General features: G+C 62.1%; 1 protein-coding gene across 8 annotated transcripts in view; it reads right to left on the reverse strand.

Moving 5' to 3' along the window:
* Positions 1 to 841: 841 nt before the first annotated feature.
* EXD3 (exonuclease 3'-5' domain containing 3) overlaps positions 842 to 20,994 on the reverse strand; it is a 305,022-nt gene continuing 284,869 nt past the window's right edge. For 6 of the 8 annotated variants that reach the window (XM_063352656.1, XM_063352657.1, XM_063352651.1 and 3 more), the window contains 2 exons: positions 9,425 to 9,518; positions 842 to 1,293 (listed from right to left, as the gene is read on the reverse strand). In XM_063352656.1, the coding sequence (XP_063208726.1) occupies positions 959 to 1,293; positions 9,425 to 9,518 (429 nt within the window). In that variant the 3' untranslated portion in view covers positions 842 to 958. The remainder of the gene's footprint in view (positions 1,294 to 9,424; positions 9,519 to 20,994) is intronic. The other 2 variants (XM_063352659.1, XM_063352658.1) reach the window with 1 other exon arrangement.

The following is a 20,994-nucleotide window of genomic DNA, read 5'->3' on the forward strand; positions in this document are numbered from 1 at the left end:
GGGCCAACCTGGCTGGGCACCTCGCCTGGCGTGGCCCCCCCTGCCTCCTTGGGATGCTGGCTACTCCCGCCGGTGGCCCTGGTTCCTGGTGACGGTGGGACCACACGCTTTGCTGCCTTTCCCTGCATGCCCTGCAGAGCCCCGGGCACGGGGGGTGGCTTGACGGACCCAGGCAGGGGTAGGTGGGCAGGTGGGTACTGCTGACCCCCCAGGCTGGCAGGCTGCTGTGGCACTAGTGGGAGACCCCCCAGACTAGTCTGGCTCTGCTGGGGCATCCCCGGCTCCAGCGGGGGGTGACACGGGTGCCAGCGGGCATCGCGGTGCACCCAGAGGCTTTCCCATGGCTGCCCAGCAGTGCTCAGCCCCCCCGGACCCTCATGCCTGCACCCACCCATCGCCCCCCGAGGAATGCCGCGAGAGCTGCTGGGAGAGCAGGACGGGGTGAGAGGGGACGCTGGGGACGGGTCGTGGCGTGACACGTGTCCCACAGGTTGTGGAGTGCTCCGGGCACCGGAGATGCTCTCTCCCCTCTGCTGCTGTGGGGGACGCGGCTTCTGGCTGCCCGGCATCAGCGACCCGGCAGAGGTGCACTGGGGCGAGTGTGCTGGGCCCTGATGGGTGCCGCAGGGTCGGCACCGCCCGAGTGGCATTTTGGGGAGCTCTGCCGCCCTCTCGCCATGCCCAGCCTGGAGGGAGGCAGAAATAAAGAAAGGGTCTGTTCCCTGGCCACTTTCGATTTAATGATCTCATGGAGGCCGTGAATTTTTGGGCTGTCATGAAGCACCGGTGCAAATGGGACAGTCCCCTTCACTGCGGACCCCAAAACAAGAGCCCCCCCTCCCCGCCTTCCAGACTCGCCACAAACCCACAGCCCAAAATCTGCTGAGGTTCACCGGGGATCATGTCCCCTGTGGTCCCTGTGCTGTTGCGGAGCCGTCCCGAGCCCCCGTGTCCTTCCTCAGCTCAGCTCGTAGATGCTCTGCTCATCCCCGGCAGTGACAAGAACGTCTTGAAACTGGGAGACGACGCGTCCAAAATGGGACCCTTCCCAAAACACCTTCCCGCAGCGGGTGCAGCAGTAGAAGTCGGTGAGCTCGGCTTTGTCCAGCACCCCGGGGGGGATGGCACCAACCTGCAGGACCGTGTCCCCCACCAGCGCTGCGGACGCCCCGTGCTGTTCTGGCCCCTCCAGCCGCTCGCCGTGCCGGGGGGAACCGGGCTGGGCAGCGTCGCAGGCTGGCACGGCGGCATCGCAGCCTGGGCTGGGCTTCTCCTCGCTCCTTGCCAGGCAGCCTGCAGGGAGAGGAAACAGCAGATAAACCACCAGGCACTGGTGTGATGAGCAGGGTCTGTGCTCAGCCATGTGAATGACCCTTGTGAGGGGCCCATCATCCCTGCAGGGAGTCCGGACTCTGCCCTGCATCCCGGGGAGGAGCATCCCACGAATCTGGGAGAAGGTGGCCACCAGCATCCACCAACTGCTTGCCCTGAGCACGGCATCCATGCAGTCTCCTGCTCCCTGGCAGCCGCCCGGCACCTCCCGCAGCTCCTCCGCCGTGTCCCAGAGCGGCCTGGGCAGCAGCAGGCTCTGCCGCGCTCTGGGGAGCTATTCCAGTCTGAGGACCTGCACCAGTGCTGCTGCTGTACTGGGTGCAGTGGTTTTGCCTCCCTGTTGCAGGTTGGGCAAGGCTGCTCTCCGAGACGGGGCTGTGCCCCCTGGGCTGCATTACAGGGCAAGCAAACAGCAAGGGAAGCCTTTACTGCTGCTTTAATTAAAAAAAGTACCATTAACAGCTGTTTGCACTGCTCGGGACACCCAGAACTCTCCTGGCCTGCCCGGGGACAGCGGGTGTTGGGGTATGTGTGACACCCACCTCCCATCACGCAGCCTGGGCAGGGGACACCGTGGGGTGCCATGTCCTTGAGCCCTGGCCCCGGGCAGGCGGATCGCTGCCATCACAAACTGAGCGCCACAAACCCCATGGCATTTTTGGCAGCTGGGTGCAGGCTCTCACCGCCCGCGAGCGGGGCACGGCAGGTCGCTGGATCCGGGCGGCGGAAGCCGAGGGCTGAGCTGCCTCCCATCCATCAGGATGCCTGGCAGCCAGGGACGCCCGCCGCAGTTATTGCTGCGGGATGACTCATTTTTGGCAAGGGGGGGGACTTGTCCTGCCCAGGCATCAATTAAGACAACAAACGGCATCCTGCATGGCTCCAGCGGCACCTCTGGGGCATCCAGCCTGCCCCTTTCGAGGATCAGAGGGAGCCCGGCTGGGAGCCAGCTGTGCCAGAGAGGTACACAGCATTCCCGGACGGCTGCTCCCTGCATCCCAATGCCACCAGGAGCTGGGACACGCTGGGGATTATTGCGGGGGAAAGCAAGGCTGAGGACAGCCCTGGAACGACCACCCGGTCCCAGCAGAGCCACCTCACGCGGCGCGGCAGAGCCTGGACCCGTCACCGCACAAGCAGAAAGAGCCACAGCCAGGGAGAGGTGCGGGAGGCTCAGCTCGCACCAGCCCCTGGTTCAGGGGGGCTCCCCAGAGCCCCCCCGAGACCTTCCACACCTCCTCAGAGGAGACCAAACAGCCACACTCAGGGTCGAGGCTGTTGCTGGGGATGTTCTCAGGGTGCTGTTGCAGACCACCCCGGACCACCACGCAGCCCAGGAGTGGCACAAGTTTGGGGAACGTTGCCACAACAGGAGGGGAAGCAGCCCCAGCCCCAGGCCCAGGCCCAGCCACCGGCCAAGAGCTGGGCTCACCATCGCTGCGCCCTGGGCCAGCGCCCCGCAGCCCTGCTCGCGGAGGCGCCTTTCCTTCATCCTCTGCATCCGCTTGGGACACCGATGCCTATTCTTGGAGAAAAAACAGTGACCTCTATTTCCCATTTTCTCCAATTTTTGGCATGTGGTGAAGCACCCGGGCTGCTCTCAGGAGATCCGTGATGCCGCGGGGACCTGGAGGAAGAGCCCTGCTCCTGGGGGACCTGGAGGAAGAGCCCTAGAGCCCTGTTCCCGGGGCACAGAGCCCGTCAAGCGGGTGGCAGATCCCCGTGGCAGGAGGCAGGGACTCTGCCCTCACCCTGTGTCTGCTCCCTCCGCCCTGTGCAACACGATGGCACGGGGTGGCCTCAGCCTGGGCGTGCAGGGACCGGCTCGCTGAGGAGGCCGAGCTGCAGGATGCACCTCCCCAAGCACCCGCGCCACGGACTCCCTGCAAAACCCTGGGCCATCACTTCTTTTGCTTTGGTTGATAACACACAGACACAAATCTGCCTTTCTTCCCCTTTTCTATTCATCACCAGACCCCTGCATCCCCCTCCAGGACCCCAACGGGAGGGACCTGCACCTTGGCTGGGACTTTTAGATCCAAGCGTAAGCGAAGCGACGCCGCCAGCAGCCAGCACTGATGTCCGACGTCTTTCCCTGCTGTGGAGCTTAAAAAATTCCCTGGCTGACCTTGCAGCCCCCCAGCCCTGCCAGCGCCGGGGCAGGGACACTCGATGCTCCCGCAGCAATCCCGGGCAATTTGCTCTCCCTTCCGACACGCTCCATCGGCCGCCCTGCTGCTGGCGGGCAAAGCAAACTGCAGACCCCCCCCTCTGCCCTGCATGGATGGGGGGGTGGAACCCCCAGCTCTCCCAAACACCCCAATCCCATCCCCCCGGGGCTCGTGAGAAAAAGGCAGGCAGGGAGGAAAAGTTCATCCCTAAAAAGCCCAGGGAGAGAAAGGCCGCGATGGTCACCCAGTCGTTCTGCCTTTCGCTTGCACCAGCCCCCTCCTAATTGTGGCTCTTCAAAGGGTTGAAAATGCTACATCACTTCAAAGTGACCATTTTTGAATGGGAGCTTGTAAAACCCCTTCTCCCCCTCCCACCAAATTCTTTCCAGGGCTTTTGAAGATGCCTGCGCCCCCCCCCTCGCCGCCACGGTGAAAAGGGCCCCTGGGCGCCAGGCACAGGGTGCCAGCTGGGTACACAGCGAAAACTGTGCCGGGAAAAGGTCAGATCCCCCAGAAAGAAAGGGGTTTTCCTGGGGAAAAGGGGGGATTTTTTGAAGGAGGAGGGGTTTTTTGCCCCCCTTGAGATGGGCAGAGCCTTCCCCGGCAGAGTCGCTGCTCCCGCAGGGCTGCAGCCCAGCTCACCCCGATGCTGTGAACAGCGGAGTTACGCTGGAGCCGGAGCGAAAGGCATGTGTGGGGTGTGTGGGGCTGAGGGGGGCCGAGCCCGTCCTTCCAACGTGCTGGGAGTTTTTCAGACCTACGGCTTCCAGAGGTCTGCGACGGTTCGCACCAAAGGCTGGATTCCCACCGCATCTCTGCGGAGGAGAAATGAAAGCGATTCCTTACCAAATCAATTCGAAACACCTCTTGGGAACTAATAATCCCATTATAAAACATCTTGAAAATAAAAAGCCTTTTGCCTCTCGCTCACCTCTCCCCCCTCTTGCCCGGGTCACCCTGGAGATGACGCAGCCCGATGCGGGGTTGAGCCCTGCAGCCCCCCAGCCCCCCCGGGGCTGAGCACCCACACGTGTTAGTGCCGCAGAGCTCTGCAGGCAGCCAGGATTGTCCCCATCCTGCAGGGCCATCCCCGGCCCGGCATCCCTGCTCCGTGCCGAGCGGTCTCCCCCTGCCCTCCCCGCGAGCTGTGACCGTGCCCTGCCCTCACACGTGCTGCCCACCACGCTCCAGCCCCTGCCCGCCCCCGGGAAATAACACCCCACGGGAACAGCACAAACCGCCGCTCTTCCCACCCACGGACACGTCCCACCTCCCAGCGAGTGCTGCCGTGCCCAGGAGAAAGGGAATGCTGCAGGACGCCAGTTCTGCTTATTTTGGCTCAGGTTTCTCCCCAGGGTGAGCAAGGCCACCCTCAGTGGTGGGATCCCACCTCTGCAGCCCAGGAGACGTCCTCGTCACCCCGGCAGCAGCCGCCCGCTTTGTGCCCAAGCCACTGCCACCCAGCCCAGAGCTCGGCTGGCCCCACGCTCCACGAGGTGGGGAGCACCAAAGGCTGGATTCCCAGCGCAGGAGCCCCACCAGGCCGGGAGGGATCCCCTTCCTTGAGCCCCCGGCCCCCAGCACCAGGCAAAGACCCGCGGTAAAGCCACATCTCACGCCCTGGGGCACTGCATGGTTCCTGGTGCCCAAACACCGGGGGGCTTTTGTGTGCCCCACTGCTGGGTCCTGCTCGTAGATGCTGGGGCTGAGCCCAGCAGGGGGATGGGGGGCACGGCAGGGGCTGCCCGCAGTGGGCAGGGGGATGGTCACCCTCCCCTGCCCACAGAGAGTCCCTTAGCGGTGCGGGGGTCATACTGAAAGGCCACCACAATGGTGACACCGATGACCCGTAGTCCCTACAGCCTATTCTGTTGGCTGCAACGCAGGAATCCTGGTCAGCATTACTGGGACCCCCCCACTGCGGGATGGGGGGCACGAGAGGGCCTGGGAAGCTGGGAGAGAGCAGGATCAGGGCAAACCTCCTCTGAACCCGTGCCCATTCCCCTTTCCCAGACCACACAGCCCTGATTTGGCTGGAAACAACCCATCCCCGCGCTGTGAGCCCTGGGCACCCTCGGGGTTTCAATGTCAGGGCACTACCAGGTAACCCAGACTCCCCGGGGGAGGCGGATACTTCTGCAAAAAATGCTGCCCCCCCGGGCCCCGTTTCTAGCCTAGGTCCTTCTGTGTCACCCCAGTTAAGACCAGGGCCTTGGGGCGAGGAGCCGGGTGCTTGTCCCGGCCGGCTGGGGCGGCTCGGCAGCGGGAACCGGGAGGTGCTGGGGTCTGGCAGCGCTTGTGCAAGCTGAGAGCCCTGCTCCCAGCCCGCCAGCCGCACCCAGCTGTCATCGCAACCGCACACACGAGAGACTCGTCCGTAATTAGGCAATTAAGGCTGAGGTGTTTTGGAGAAAGCGCACATCGTAAAGGCTTTGCACAAGGCTGAAAGCAGACCTGGGAGCATTCTTGGAGTACAAAGGTGCATGGGAAACCTTGCCGCAGTGAGAGATCGAACCCGATAAGAGGAGTTACGAGCCTGAGAAACACACTGGATTGCAGGGCACTGAAGATGCCTGGTTGTCTTTTCCTCCTCGATAAGGCAGATAAGCAAAGGACAAAGGACCTGGGATTGTGCAACCTGGGCTGCAGCAGCCCGGCCACGATCTTAAGACATTCCCAGGGTGGAGGAGGGAGGATGAGCTCAAGGCGAGAGGCACCTTCAGCTGCCATCATCTCCCCGCGCCGCTGCGGGAGAAAACTCTGCCGGCTCCCGCACCCAGCATCGGGCAGGAGCACCGAATGGTCCCCGGCTCCTTCCTGGGGAGCGTTCGGCACACCACCACTGTCAGTGGGTACGTGCAGAGCTCTGCCAACCCGCAGCCACAAAAACATCCCTGGCTTCCCAGCCTGGCGGTGGTTTTTCATATGAGCAAGCGAAATTCTTCCGAAGAGGGCGAGCTGGCAGAGCGTGACCCAGCTGAGCCCGGGGGGTGTTTCTGTCCGGTCTCACCACTGAAGCCCCCGGTCCCGGCCCTGCCCTGCAGCTCCTTGGTCCCCATCCCTGCCCTGCCTGGGGACAGATGTGAGGATGCCCCCATTACCCCACTGTTCCCCAGAGGGAAGAGAGTCGAAATGCACGGGCTTGCCCGGTCTGAGGGTGAAGGACCAGTTGTTTTCATGTTTTGCAAAATGTTTCAGATGGCAAGGGGTGATTTTATGATTAAAACAGCCTTTTCTGTTTGGCAAATCCTAACCAGATCGAATGCGCTCCATCCTCGCCTTTCCCAGGGAACGGATTTCAGCTGGCAGAGCATCCCCTGAGCACCGGGCCCTGCGCCAGCTGGTTTTACCACACTGAGTAAGCAAGAGGCTTCCCCAGGCCAGACAAGAGCCTGTGACACATCCCATCCCCCTGGGACATTTGGGAGCCCTCACGCTGCCAAGGGCCTCCAGCCAGATCCCGTGCCGTGTGGTGACCCACAGCCCTGCCGCCCCTCTCTGCCCCATCCGCTGCCTGCCCCAGGCACCTGCGCGGCTCAGAGCATCCCACTGGGAAAAGGCATCGCAGGGCAAAGCTGTCCGGGCTTGAAACTATTTCCAGCACTTCCATCAAAGCCCTCACGCAGGGCAAATGTGGCTGTGTCAGGGAAAACGTTCCCTAAAACCTGGGAAAGTCCTAGGTCCAAGTTGGAATGAGCTATTACAGGATGAATAATTTGCCCCTCAGCACTTGGAAGCTCTGCCATAAAAAAACTGGGAGCCAAATGGAGCAGCCAAAACATGAGCAGCCCCGGGCTGTCTGCAGGACCCCGGGACTTGGGAGCACCCGAGCAGGCACAGGCTTATGTCAAGGGTTGGTCCTGCAGGATCCATCCCCATCCACAGCTGATGGCTGCCCCAGCATCCGTGGCTCCCGCTGCGCCTGCCTGCTGCTCCCCGGAGAGGTGACATCCCCCGGGAGGTGGCACCCTCCTGGCCTGGGAAGCAGAAACCGGGAAAGGGCATTTTCTTGCCAAGCAGCAGCATCTGGACACGGTCCTGGGGGTTAATCCCTGCACGGTGGCGTGAATGAGATGACACGGCCTGGGCTGGAGTCATGGAGCAGGGGCCAGTCCCGGTGCGGGTGAGCAGCTGGGGGCTGTGGGTGCTGAGCCCCCTGTGCCATGCGTTTGGCCACGGCCAAGGGCAGAGCAGGTCCCTGCCACCAGCCCCCTCCAGAAGGAAAACGCGAAGGAAATCGGGAAACGACGGAGATTTTCCTTATGAACGCACTTCTCTGGCTGCCCATGCCATCCCACTGCCACCGCTGTCCCCACCAAGCGATGGCAGGACATTTGTCATCACACCCTTCCCCTGTTCCTCTCCCACAAAACTTGACCCAAAGTGGGACATTTTGGGGACAACCTAGTTGAGCTCATGCTGATGCTTGCAACCCCAGCAGCCCCTGGCAGAATATAAACAGAAGCAGAAACCCCAGGGTGGCCGAAGCCCCAGGACACAGGGGACCTCCCTGGCAAGTCCCCAGGGGGACGTTGGCTCGGGTGCCACCTGCCCAGCGATGCCTGCTTGCACAGGAATCACACCTATTTTACGTCTTCCTTGCAGCAAAACACCAGCCCTCTGAGGATGTTGTGGCGCCTTTGGTCCCCGACCGCTCCGTGTTGGCGGATGCTCCCCATCGGAGGATGCTCCCCGAGAGGGCCGTGCCCAACGTGTCTGGTGCAGGGTTCCCACCTGGCCCAGCAGCCAGAGGTCCTTCCCCGTGAGCCTCCCCCAGGGACACGGGGGACCTGGCGAGAAGCCGCATGGCACAACAGGGCCACGGGGTGTTGCAGCCATGGTGTAATGGGTAGAGCACGGTGGTCCCTGAAGAGCCTGCGTGGAGGAGCAATGGTGCCGTGCGAGACCCCCCCCAGATCCACCATCCCCGTCCTGAAGGGGGAAGGGGAAACCGCTCACACGGCTGAACGCAAACCACAGCATTTCTATTTCCCATACACTAGAACTGGCTGAACTGGCCCGGCTGGTCGCTGGGTACACACACAGCGAGTGCCCTCACCAGAGAAACCGCTGGGGAGGATGCCCCGGCCTTTCGGGAAGCGCAGCACTCCCAGGCTGCCTACACCATGGGAGAAGCCGCCCCACCATGTCCCTCATCCCCAGAGCCACGCGTGCGGTTCCCAGCAATGCCGCAGCCGGCCGGGAGCAGCCGGCAGCCGCCGCTTTGCGCTGCTCTCTCCTATCGAGCAGATGGGGAAACTGAGGCACGGCAAGCGATGCATGCGAGGCCCAGGCTGGGTCGGAGCAGCGAGAGGGGCACATTTCCATCCTGTCACCAGTGTCACCACCAAAACACGGCTCGCTGTGGGGAGGACTGTGGGGGGGTCAGTGCAGCTCGGGGCAGGGCACGGAGGCGCCTTCCCCCTGCCGAGCCCGCCGGAGCCCCGCCGGAGCCTCGCCAGGCAGGCGGCACCACGTCACTCCTCCTGCAGCCTGGCCTAGCTCAGGAGCCACCGCACAGGCGAGAAAGGCCCCATTAGCAGCGCCTGCCGGGGGACACTTCACAGCCCAAGCTGAGTTTTCCATGAGGCTGTCACTTGAGCCGCTGCTGGCATGTCACCAAACCACCCTGGGCTGGGCAATCCCACGGGCGACCCAGTGCCTCGCAGGGCAACGCGGGGCAGCCGGGGGGGTGGGCTGGGAGCCGCGCTTGGCGTGCACCAGGCACCAAGCGGGCTTGGAAGAGCTCTGCGGGTCTGCATCCAGCAGCAGGATGGTGGCAGATGACCTCATTCCCTCTCTGAGAGATCCCCAGCTGGAGCGGGACGGTCCCAGGTCACCGGTCCCAGGGCAGCGAGTCCCGAGCGGGAGGGGGCCGGGGTCGGAGCGTCACTCCCAGCCATCGGCGCCCACCCACTTACCTGCGCCACCGTGCCCCGGCGCCTGCCTGCTGCCCTCCACCAGCTGCCTCATCCTCTCCCTCGTGACCTTCAGGTACTTGTCGCAGTTGCACACCTGGAAGAAGAGAGAGGGGGAGGTGGGTGAGATGGCGGCCGTGCCCCCCGGGCAGCTCCTGCCTGCCCGGAGCACACAGCCCCACACCGGGCACCCCCGGCAGAGGCTGGGCAGCCCCCAGTCGCATGCATTGCGGCAGGGGGAAACTGAGGCAAGGCCTGTCCCACTGATGGGGGGCGGCAGAATGGCATCAGGCACAAATCTCGGGGTTCACAAGCCACAGGAACTTCCTCTCCAGAGGCACTCCACCTTTACGGTGCTTAGCCACATCTTCACGCCAGGCCGCCGGCGCCACTGCCCGCCCCCAGCAGACCTCACCCCCAGCCCTACACCAGGCCAGAAAACACCAGAAGCGGAGGTTGCCATAAAACATCAAGCAGACACCCAAAGTTTGGGCTGAGGCTTCGAGGCTTGTTCTCTCTTGTCTCATAGGAGCTACGGAGGACGGCCGCGGACCCTGAGACACGCTGGGGTCCCGGCTGGCTCTGCTCCACCTGGCTCTGCCGCGGCACCACAAGCACCGAGTCCCAGTTTCTAACCCCACCTTTGGTTTGCCAGAACCCACCCAGGGAGGTCTCGGAGCGCCTGCACGCAGCGGGGGCTGGCCCTTGGGGAGCCAAATCCCTCAAGGAGCCCCCAGACCCCACCGCCGAGGAGCACCCGCAGCGGGTGCCTCGGGCTGAGCCCAGGGTGCGGCCGGCAGCCGGAAGTGCTCGCCCAGAAGCCATCGGCACAAAACCTCCCCGGCAGCATCCCTGACAGCTTCGCTCTCCTCTCCCCATCCCTGCTTGGACGGGAGCTGGGCGCTGGGATGTGCCGCCACACCTTTCGTCAGCTATTTGTTTTGAGGGGCTGTTTTCTGCTTGCGGAGCGTTTCCAGCACGCTGCACCCAAGGCAAGCGGGGAGAGAGGTACATAACTTCACCGACCAGAACAAGTTCCCTGCCTGGGGCTTTGCTCCCAAGCCTGTTGAAACCAGAAAGGTTTTTCCACTTCCTGACCGGGCACCGGCGCGGGCCCGCGGCGGCTCTGCCGGTTTGCGGCGTGTTAGCTGGAGCGGCGCTGGGTTCACGGCGAGGTGCAACGATGCCCCTTCTTCCCACACAGCTGCCTGAGGGACGCCAGGGGGGAGGATAATTTGTTTGAAAACGAGCTCGCCACCATGTCCCGGCTCTGCCCTGCAGCAGGAGGAGGTTATTTCCACCAGCAGCCTCCACAAAACCAGCACACGCTCCCCAGCCCCGGCATGATTTGGCCACAAAAGGATGCCCGGGCGTTGGGCCCTGAAACTGCGCTGCTCCAGCCCCGCGGAGCAGCAGCACAGACAGGCTGAGAGGGACATGGCGCGATCTTGAAAGCACCCAAATGACATGGAAGCCGCTGCACCACTTTTAAAATGCAATTTTGCAGCAATCCCCCGGATTTGACCGATGGAGCACTCGGTGGATAGGGAACTGGCTGGATGGTTGCACTCGAAGAGTTGTGGTCAACAGCTCAATGTCCAATTGGCGAGCAGTGACCAGTGACGTTCCTCAAGGGTCGGTACGGGGACCGGTACTATTTAACGCCTTTGTTGGTGACATGGACAGTGGGATCGAGGGCACCCTTCAGCAAGTTTGCCGACGACACCAAGCTGTGTGGTGTGGTCAATACGCTGGAGGGGAGGGATGCCATCCAGAGGGACCTGGGCAGGCCGGAGAGGTGGGTCTGTGTGAGCCTCATGAAGTTCAACCAGGCCAAGTGCAAGGTCCTGCACGTGGGTCAGGGCAATCCCAGGCACAAACACAGGTCAGGCGGATAATGGCGTGAGAGCAGCCCTGAGGAGAAGGACTTGGGGGTGCTGGTGGACGAGAAGCTCAACATGAGCCAGCAACGTGCGCTGGCAGCCCAGAAACCCCCCGCAGCCTGGGCTCATCCCCAGCAGCGTGGGCAGGGGGGCGAGGGGGGGATTCTGCCCCTCTGCTCCGCTCGGGGAGACCCCCCTGCAATGCTGCCTCCAGCGCTGGGGCACCGACAGCAGAAGGACACGGAGCTGCTGGAGCGGGGCCAGAGGAGGCCCCGGAGATGCTGGGAGGGCTGGAGCCCCTCTGCTGTGGGGACAGGCTGAGAGAGCTGGGGGGGTTCAGCCTGGAGAAGAGAAGGCTCCGGGGAGACCTCAGAGCAGATTTCCAGGATCTGAAGGGGCCTAAAAGAAAGATGGTGAGGGCCTTTTTACAAGGACAAGTAGTGATAGGACAAGGGGTAATGGCTTCAAACTGGAAGAGGGGAGATTGAGATGACATCTGAGGAAGAAATTCTTGGCTGTGAGGGCGGTGAGCCCCTGGCCCAGGTTGCCCAGAGAAGCTGTGGCTGCCCCATCCCTGGAGGGGTTCAAGGCCAGGTTGGACGGGGCTTGGAGCAACCTGGGCTGGTGGGAGGTTGCTCAGCTGGGTGACACACCGAGCTGCCACCCAGGATGGGCACAGGGACAGCCACCTCGTCCCCATCCCTCCCTGCCAGGCACGGTTACGCACCCTGTGTGGGCATGGGCCCACCTCCCCTCCGTCACGAACACCAAACCCATCCTAATGCCCAGCACTGGCAGTTTGGAGCACGCCATGGTGTCTGGGCAGCGGTGCCAGCGTGCCAGGCACGGGCTCCTGCTCCCACTCGGGAGCATGGAGCAACACCGGTCAAATTTCTCTGCTCCTCTAAAATTCATCATCATCGTAAACTAGCTGCAACCACCTCCCTGGGCCAGGTACGCCCCGGCAGCCCAGGGGTAGCCTGGCGTTTCCCACTTGCCCAGGGCTGCCAGACGCTTGCCGCAAGGCTCTGTGCCCCACGCCATCTCCCCAGCCTCCGGGCCTTCGCCAGCGCCAGCTTCCCAACAACACGGGGCAGGCGCAGGAGCCAGATAAGCCACTTAGCAGCAGTGCCAATTAGCCGTAATAAAAAATTGCAATTAATTTTTTTTAATGCCCTGCCAAAATGAGCCATCAGAAAAGACGGAGCGAATGGGGCAGCCCGCCGCCTCGACAGGCCGGGCTGAGTGGCTGCTGTGCAGGGGCCAACGGTGGCCTTGGGCTCGATGCTGGGCTCGTGCCTGGGGACGCAGCTCCCCACAGCCTTCTGCACCTCAGTGTCACCGCCCGGGGGGTGGAGCAGTTTTTTGCATGGGTCTGGCTTTTGTTTGAAGGGTAGGGAAGTGGGGCGCCTCTCTGCTGGGGAAGGGATGGGTTTTTCCTCCTTGGGAAGGTCTGGTTTCCCCAGCTCCGCCGTGGCAGGACGACTTGTGGCCACCACGAAGCAGGGCGGATGCCAGGGCAAAAATCTTTGTGGCGGTGACACAGCAGGAGACGGGGGCACCCGGGGACACTGCCTGGGGGTGCAGCCGCTGTGAGCAGCTACGACCCGACAGCGAAGGGTTTGGCTTCTCCCCCGCAACATCTTGGGGTCCCCCCAGCCCCTGTGCCCAGCTCGGCGTGGGGGTGGCGGTTTCTGCCCCACGCCCCCAGCCCTGTCCTGGGGACGATGTGGGGAGCGGGCTGAGTTGGGGGTCTCCGTTCACGCCGTCCTGCCCATCCACGCGGCCGGCTGGGCCACGGGGGAGAAAAGGGGTGAGTTGTGATTGGGAGGAGGGGGCCGGGCGGCTGCAGCCCCCGCACACCCCGTAGCACCGCCCGGACCACCGGCACCCATGGTCCCATCGCGCGGCGGGGTGCCCCGGTGCCCCGAGGGCTGCGGGTGGCAGGGCGGCAGCGGGCACACCTCGGAGGAGGAGCAGCGCTGCCTTTCTCACGCTGGGGCAGCCCTTGCCAGCACATGCTTAGTCACTGGTAAATCCCAGCCTAGATCTGCTCTGCCCTCTGTGAAATGGATCTTGGCTGCACCCCCGCTGAAGCAATCCCGGCGCTCGGGAGCCATGGCGGGCGCGCTTTCCCACGGCAGCCTGGCTTCCAGCACCCCGTGTGAATCAGCCCCTTCCCGGGCAGGCGCTGGGTGCCCCCGCATGGCACGCGTGCCGCCGGCCGGGCAAAGCCAGGGAGCACAGCCCCGCTCCGATGGCCCTGTCCTGCGGTGAGGACAGTGCCTGGGCAGAGATGTCACAGGGGACGGCTGTGACGTCTCCTCCTGCCTCCCCAGGCTCTGCTCGCCACGTCCACGTCAAGGATGAGGAGCAGGTGTGACTCATCTCTGTGGTCCCCGCTGTGGTCCCCCACTGTTGTCCCCTCTCCCTGCGCCCGTCTGGGTGTCCTGTCTGAGGTGTCACACCCCGGTGTCAGGCACCATCACCCCCACAGCCATGTGCTCCTGCCCCGGGACCTCGTGCCAGGATCCACCGCTCCCAGAGGAACTCTCTGCTGCTCTGTGATGTCACCACTGAGAGCTGTGACACAGGGATTAGAAGGAGTGATGTCATTGGACCGGGACTGTGATGTCACATCTCACTGTGATCACAGAATCACAGAACAGTTCGGGTTGGAAGGGACCTTAAAGAGCATCTAATTCCACTCCCCGCCCTGGGCAGGGACACCTCCCACCAGCCCAGGTTGCTCCAAGCCCCGTCCAACCTGGCCTTGAACCCCTCCAGGGATGGGGCAGCCGCAGCTTCTCTGGGCAACCTGGGCCAGGGGCTCACCGCCCTCATGGTAAAGAATTTCTTCCTGAGATCTCATCTAAATCTCCCCTCTTTCAGTTTGAGGCTGCTACCTCGTGTCCTATCATCACACTCCCTGATCCAGAGTCTCTCTCCATCCTTCCTGTAGGCCCCCTTCAGGTACTGGAAGGGGCTCTAAGGTCTCCCCGGAGCCTTCTCTTCTCCAGGCTGAACCCCCCCAGCTCTCTCAGCCTGTCCCCACAGCAGAGGGGCTCCAGCCCTTTGATCATCCTCGTGGCCCTCCCCTGGACTTGCCCCAACAGGTCCATGTCCTTCTTGTGCTGAGGGCTCCAGAGCTGGACACAGCACTCCAGGTGGGGTCTCACCAGAGCTGTGCTGCCCATGCTTCTTTTGATGCAGCCCAGGACGCGGTTGGCTTTCTGGGCTGCCAGCCGACATTGCCAGCTCATGTTGAGATTCTCGTCCACCAGCACCCCCGAGTCCTTCTCCTCAGGGCTGCTCTCAAGCCGTTCTCCGTGAGGTCACAGCAGGAGAGCTGGCGTGGATCTCTGTGCTGCTGTGGTCCCCGAGCATGGCAAGGTGCTTGTCCCCAGCCTGAGCCACCCTGGCCACGTGGGCAGCTGCTGCCTGAGGCTCTCCCAGCCCGTGCAGCCGAGGAGGACAAGGCAGGTGAAACATCCTTTTGCAATACTGGCAGCCTGTCCAGTGGCTTGTTTTTGTTTAGGACGATCCCTGCCTCTCCCAGCCCTCCTGGGTGGGGATTTCACCAGCAGTGACGCACGAACCTCCCAGGACTCGAGGGACTGGATGCTTCAGCCTGGAGCTCCGGGGCCATCTCAGCATCCTATCCCATTTCTGCGCCTCCACCTGGGAAGCCAGGAAGCTCAAAGAAAACTTGAGTCCAGCAGACAACAAAAGCCAGACCTTCTGGGACTCAAAAAGGGCCTGGGGGGCCAGTGTGAGCGTGCCCAAAGAGGGTGGTGTGAGCCCAGCTGGAGGTCCGTAGGCTGGTGCCCCACACAGGTGGCAGATGAGCGGTTCAGACAGCAGTGGAGTCGGTTTTGCTCCTTCCTGTGATACCCCTGAAAGCTGCATCTCCAAAGTGCTCCTTGGTGATGCTGAGCTCTGCCCAGAGGAGCCACCCCCGAAACGGTCCCTGGGCTCGCAGGGCTCCTTCCGTCTGCTCTGGTGACAAACGTCATGGACCAGTGTCACTGAGGGATTTCCTCGGCAGGGGTTTTACTGGTGAGACACAACCCTCTGCCTGGAGAGCTTCTGGCTTGGGAAATCCTCAGTGTATCAAAATGAGCTGTAAAGGACAACGGTGCCCGGCGTGAACTCTTTGGGGCAATTCAGGGCAGCTCATGTCAGGACAATTCCTTGGGCGTCTTCTGCTCGCCATATCACAGGACTATCCAACAGCCACCTGGAGTGATATCTCCTTTCCTACACACCGCCTACCCTCTTCCCTTTCTTTCTTTCCCTCTCTCGGAGATGGATATCACCTGGTGAAAGGGCCACTCCTCCGGATGGAGGTTGCAATTCTCATTTTGGTTGTGAAAGCACGGTCCTTGAGCATCCAAGAGTTTCTTTCAGGGACTTATCAAGACTAGAAACCTCCCCAGATCAGGCACGCAGGCTGCTCAGGCTCAGCTAGCTATTTCCCCAGCACAGGTTGTCCACGTGCAGGCTCCAAGCCTAGGAGTTACAGGCGGACAGGTCTACCTCCAGCAGAGCGCCTGCCCATCACGCAGAGAGCACCCAGAATGGAGGGAGATGGTGGGAAGGACAGCGAAAGAAAACCAGGTAACAACCTCGCAAATTCCAAACACGAGCCGGGAGCTCATCACGCTCATCTGCCCACGTGTATATTTTCACACGCTTTTACCGAGTCTCCAGCTCCTCCTTGCTGCACTCACAGCTTTGACCTTCAGACTCTCTCCTCTTCCTCCAGCAATGCCGTGGGCCGGATTCCTCTCTGCCCTGCAGCGCCTTCAAGGTCCTTGCACAAAAAGCAGAAACCTCAGCAATTCGACCCGGCAGAGCTTCCCACACCCTGGAGGTGCCAAGGCCAGTCGAGGCGGCAAGTGTGGCCCCCGGGACAGCCACCCCTCCAAGGGGACTTTCAGAAAGCGTCTGGCTGGGTTGTTTCCCTTCCCCTTTACGCCAAGAGCTTTTCTCACTGACATTCTTATCACCAGCACCTGGGAATTGTAAAGGTGCACGGTGCTGCTCCTGCCCTGTTATAAATGGTCTAACGTCTGTCCTTGGGTACCAGCAAACCCACCCCAGCAGCAGATGACACGCGTGGATGCGTTAACCCGGTCCTTCTCGGGAGCAGTGGCTCCTGGCGCACACAACGGTCCTGAACGGCCACCGACTCCTGGGCAGCCCTGTCTGCCGAGGACACGGTGAGAGCCGCGCTGGGAGGTGGGCTGCGCCGGTCCCACATGGGCATCCTCCGCCAGACCTGCCTGAGCAATGGCATTTTTATGGCCATCCAAGCTCAGCAACACGCTGCCAGTAGAAATACGGGGCTGCCGGTGGGTTCCTGGCATCGCACAGGGGCATTTTGGTTCACAAAGAGGGAAGGGCTCTGTTTATTGAATCATTAACATCACTTCCCTCATCGCCAGCCAGGTACTCTGAGAGGTCTCTTAGGCAAGTGCTGACCTAGCCCAACCCTGCTAAGCTGGTAAGATGACATGGGATCCCATGCCAGCCTGGTACAGCGTTCCCACTGCTTTCTCTGCTCCCGCTTTGCTATTAGTCATCCGTTTCTGGAAGGTTTCTCATGCATAATAAAGTGTTTCAACACTTGCCTAAGCCAGCTCGTCTCATCAGGAGTGACCCGCTGCATTTCCCAACGCTTTCCCTAGGCAGTCCTTCCGACTGCCATGAAATACGGAGTAAAACATGAAGTTTTCTATCCCCCTCGGAGGCAAAAGGTGTGGGAAATCGAACAGATAAGAACGCCTTTAATTAGTATCATTTGCATAAGCTCTGGGAAAAGCTCACCTGACAGCTAGAAGGGCCTCGCTTGTCTGGGAGCACGAACCACGGGCGCTGAAACGGGCAAATTAGCGGAGCTCTTCTGTTGACAAGATTGGGGAGATAGCAAAAATGGGGGGTCAGCCCCAGGGCACAAAAGTGGCCAGAGGTGACGGAGCCCTGGAGGCTCCGTGGGGGGCACCCCAGATCCCGCTGCCTCCTTTCGGGGCCCCCCCAGCTCCCACTGGCTCCCTTTCGGGGTAACCCCCCCTCTCCATTTTCACCTGCCAGTTTGCAGCTGCTCGAAAGTGAGAGAAAAGGCTGCGATTTTGGGGATGGAGGGGTCCGTCAGCTCCCCTGGAGAAGGGCAGGGACGGGGGGAGAGGAGGAGAAGAAGCACAAGCACATCCCCAGATAACGCGCGGAGGTGTCGGAGAGGGCTCAGCATCCGGCAGGGACGGGAGCAGGGTTTGTGATCTCTGCTCCTCAGTGCACACGCGCTCCCTCGCGCGCTGCAGGCCCCTGACCACAAACCCCATCCCGCTGCCGTCACGCTGCCTTGGGTAGTCGGCGCCTAATCGTCAGCGACACCGAAAGCCCTTTTCGGTACCTCAAGGCCTTTGCAGTGATGAGAATCTCACCCGACATTACACCTAAACCCACATGCAAAGCTGATTTTCCCAGGGGAAAAAAAAAATGATGCTCAACCCCCCCCCCTCCTGCTGCACACATCCCCCCCCTCGGGTCCCTCTGTCTCCTCCAGCTGCCTTTCAGACGTCTCGCGTCTCACTTGCTCATTTTTCTTCCCAGCTGGGCTGTGAGCTGCCGAGATGGGGGCTGAGCCCCTCCAAAAAGCTGGAGCTGCCACAGCACCCTTGACCCAACCTTCACCGTAGCCGCAAGCCCTGTTTATCCAGCACCCAGCACAGCGGGGTGCTGCTCCGGGACGGGCTCCCAGCGCTTACAACAAGTTTACTAACAAAGCCAAACCAGTAATAACTGCCTTATGATGAGGTTACGCAGCATCCCCAAAGCCTTCGTTTTAGGGTGAGCTCTGTGCCAGGAGCCGCCGGGGCCCGGTGGGTGAACCATCCCTATCCACCCTCCTCCCTGCCCGACCGCCGCTGCCTCCGCTCCTCCAGCCCTACGCCAGCGCTCTGCCTTCCTACCTGCAAAAATGTGCTTTACGTCCACCTCAGGGTCAGGGTTAAGCCCTCCTGGGTGTGCAAACACACACCGGGCGGCTCCAGGGCACACCCCTCCCGCACCAGTCTGCTCCTGAGCCATCCCAAGGGAGCCTGCGCCACGGCAGGGGAAGGGTTAACTCGCCCAGATCCCTGCAATGCAGCTCATTGCTGCTCCTCTTCCTCAAGCCACTGGGTTCTATCCGTCCGGAGGTGAGAGCACAGCCCTTGGCTGGAGGATGCTGGAGGCTGGTGAACGTGAGGGCTGGAAAACCCAACCTGACCTGAGCTCTGAACTCCCCCCAGCGCTGGAAACAGAGCGAGGGTCCACCTCCCTCCAGCCCATACTTGAAAGGGTCTCACCCGAAAACGATAATGCAGGTGGAAATCTGGCTACCAAGCATCCTCCAGACCTTCAGGAGCATCTCATTTTGGCACCAGAAGCGGAAAGGGTCACCGAGATACATTTTCTGACCGTGAGAGTCTGAGCCCTGGAAACTGCGAAAGACCAAACCTTTTCTTTCTATAGACAAGTCCAAGGCTCAGATCATTAACAGTCAGGCACGGCACTGCTCTTCGTTACCCAAACGCACGCTGGCCCTGCTGGAAGCCGAGTTTCCTGCCTGACCCAGGTCCCACGAAACCCCAGTGCAGCAGGCAAAGCCTCGGCTCCGTTGCTGCACCCTCCTCCCGGTCGGACACGCAGCCGTCCCGGGGGCTCCGTGCTCTGCTCCCCATGCTAGGCAAGCTTTAGGAAATGGTCTTTGTTATGTATTAAGACAACAGCTACCCTTATTCCTGCTCCTCCTGGCTTCCCCTGGCAGCTGTCCCTCCTCTGGTTGAGGTCCTGGGACCATCTGTATAACGTATGGCGGAGTTTCTCCCCTTGTGCTGTACTGAGCCCCCGAAGCCGTGTCTGGCTGGAAGCTGTGTCCCCCAAGCTCTCCGCTTTTCCCCAGAGCAGTTTTCAGCCCCGTACAAACAGCCGAGGCCCCCCTGGGCCAGGTGGCTGCGTGGCTCTGCTCCTTCATGGCCATCTGGTCCACGAGCATCCTCACCCACATCCCTGCTGCCGCCTCCTCCGCCCTCCCCGGGCACTCCTGGGGGTGACACGGGCTGGTGCCCCCGGGACGGTGCAGCGGCAGAGCTGGGTGGCGACAGCGGCAGCCGGGGAAGTTGGGCTCATGTTTCAGCTTCTATTTTTATCTGGGAACCCAAGTCTGCCCACGGTGCAATGCGGAGGCCCCCGGGGATGCGCTGCCTTCCCCAGCCGGAGCCAGATACCATCTGCGTGCTACCTGCCCTCCCCTGTCGGCATGCCAGGCCTCCTGGTAGAGGGCAGCAACTTCTGAGGCAGCTGGACATCCCGCCTGCACCTCTGCCCGGTCCAGGGTGTGGTGTGGTGTGAGCGAAGGAGCCGGGGAGCAGAGCCACCTCCTCCAGGCACAGCTCCCTGCAGGCCAGGCCCCCCCCCTCCTCCAGCTGCGCTGAGGCCGGGAGCACTTCATCACAGCTCACCCTCCGGAGACACACAGCAGCCCTCTCGCACGCTCACCCATGCCACCGCCCTGGGCAGCGGCCAGATGCAGGTGTCCCTTCTCAAGCCTGGCCTTAAATCCACGCCACAAGGGTAGGATTCACCCCCCCAGCCCCCCGCCCAGAAGCAGCGGTTGGAGCTCAGCAGGATGAGCTTGGTCTCTGGAGCCGGGCTGGGGGCGACGAGGTGCCACCCCTGCTCAGCGCTCCGCGGCAACCCCCGCAATCCCAGCCGGCGTGGTGCTCCCCGAGACATGCCTAAGGCTGGAGGGCTGCACCAGACCCATCGCTTTTTATTTACTAAAGCATTAAAAAAAAAAAAAAAAAAAAGGTTTAGTGGACATAGTTGCAGAAAAATGTAAACTTGAGCAGCTCCAGCCCAAGAAGCTTGTCTAGCCAGCAGGTTGTCCCGGGCAGAGACTGCCTTCGCCAAGCCAAGAGCAGGCTCCCCAGCACAGGAACAGGATTTTGGAGCCTGGCCCCTCGTCCCGGGCAACCACAGCGAGCGCGGGGGCAAAGGCGGGAGGAGGCGAGACACCCCCACCCCCCCCCCCATCCTGCCAGGCAGCGCCTGCTGCTTTAATTGGGGCGCAAATAGAAGCTGCAGCAGAAAACGGGAATATAAAAAAAAAAAAAAAAAAAAAAAAGCGTGAGAAAGGAAATCTGAGCAAGGCCTGGAGCAATCTAACCAATCCAGCGGAAACAATAGCCCAGGAAGAAAAACCAGTTCCTACACATAAGGTAGAATAGGCTGGGAACGGCTGGAGGAGGGGAGGGAGGCTCACCCCGAGCGCTCCCAGCCTGCAGAACAAGCCGGGCATTATGAGCTGCGGCTGCCGGGGCACCGTGCCCCCTTTCCCAGGGGCTCCGGGCAGCGGGGGGACGCCTGCCCAGCCCCCTGCCCGCACTGCTGCCCACACTGCTACTCATGCTGCGGCCCACACTGCTGCCCACGCTGCTGCCTGCACTGCTGCCCACGCTGCTGCCCGCACTGCTGCCCACGCTGCTGCCCAGCCCCCTGCCCACACTGCTGCCCAGCCCCCTGTCCGCACTGCTGCCCATGCTGCTGCCCTCACTGCTGCCCACACTGCTGCCCAGCCCCCTGCCTGCACTGCTGCCCTCACTGCTGCCCACACTGCTGCCCACACTGCTGCCCACGCTGCTG

Source organism: Chroicocephalus ridibundus, chromosome 15 (assembly GCF_963924245.1).
Source record: "Chroicocephalus ridibundus chromosome 15, bChrRid1.1, whole genome shotgun sequence".
Taxonomy (NCBI): Eukaryota; Metazoa; Chordata; class Aves; order Charadriiformes; family Laridae; genus Chroicocephalus; species Chroicocephalus ridibundus.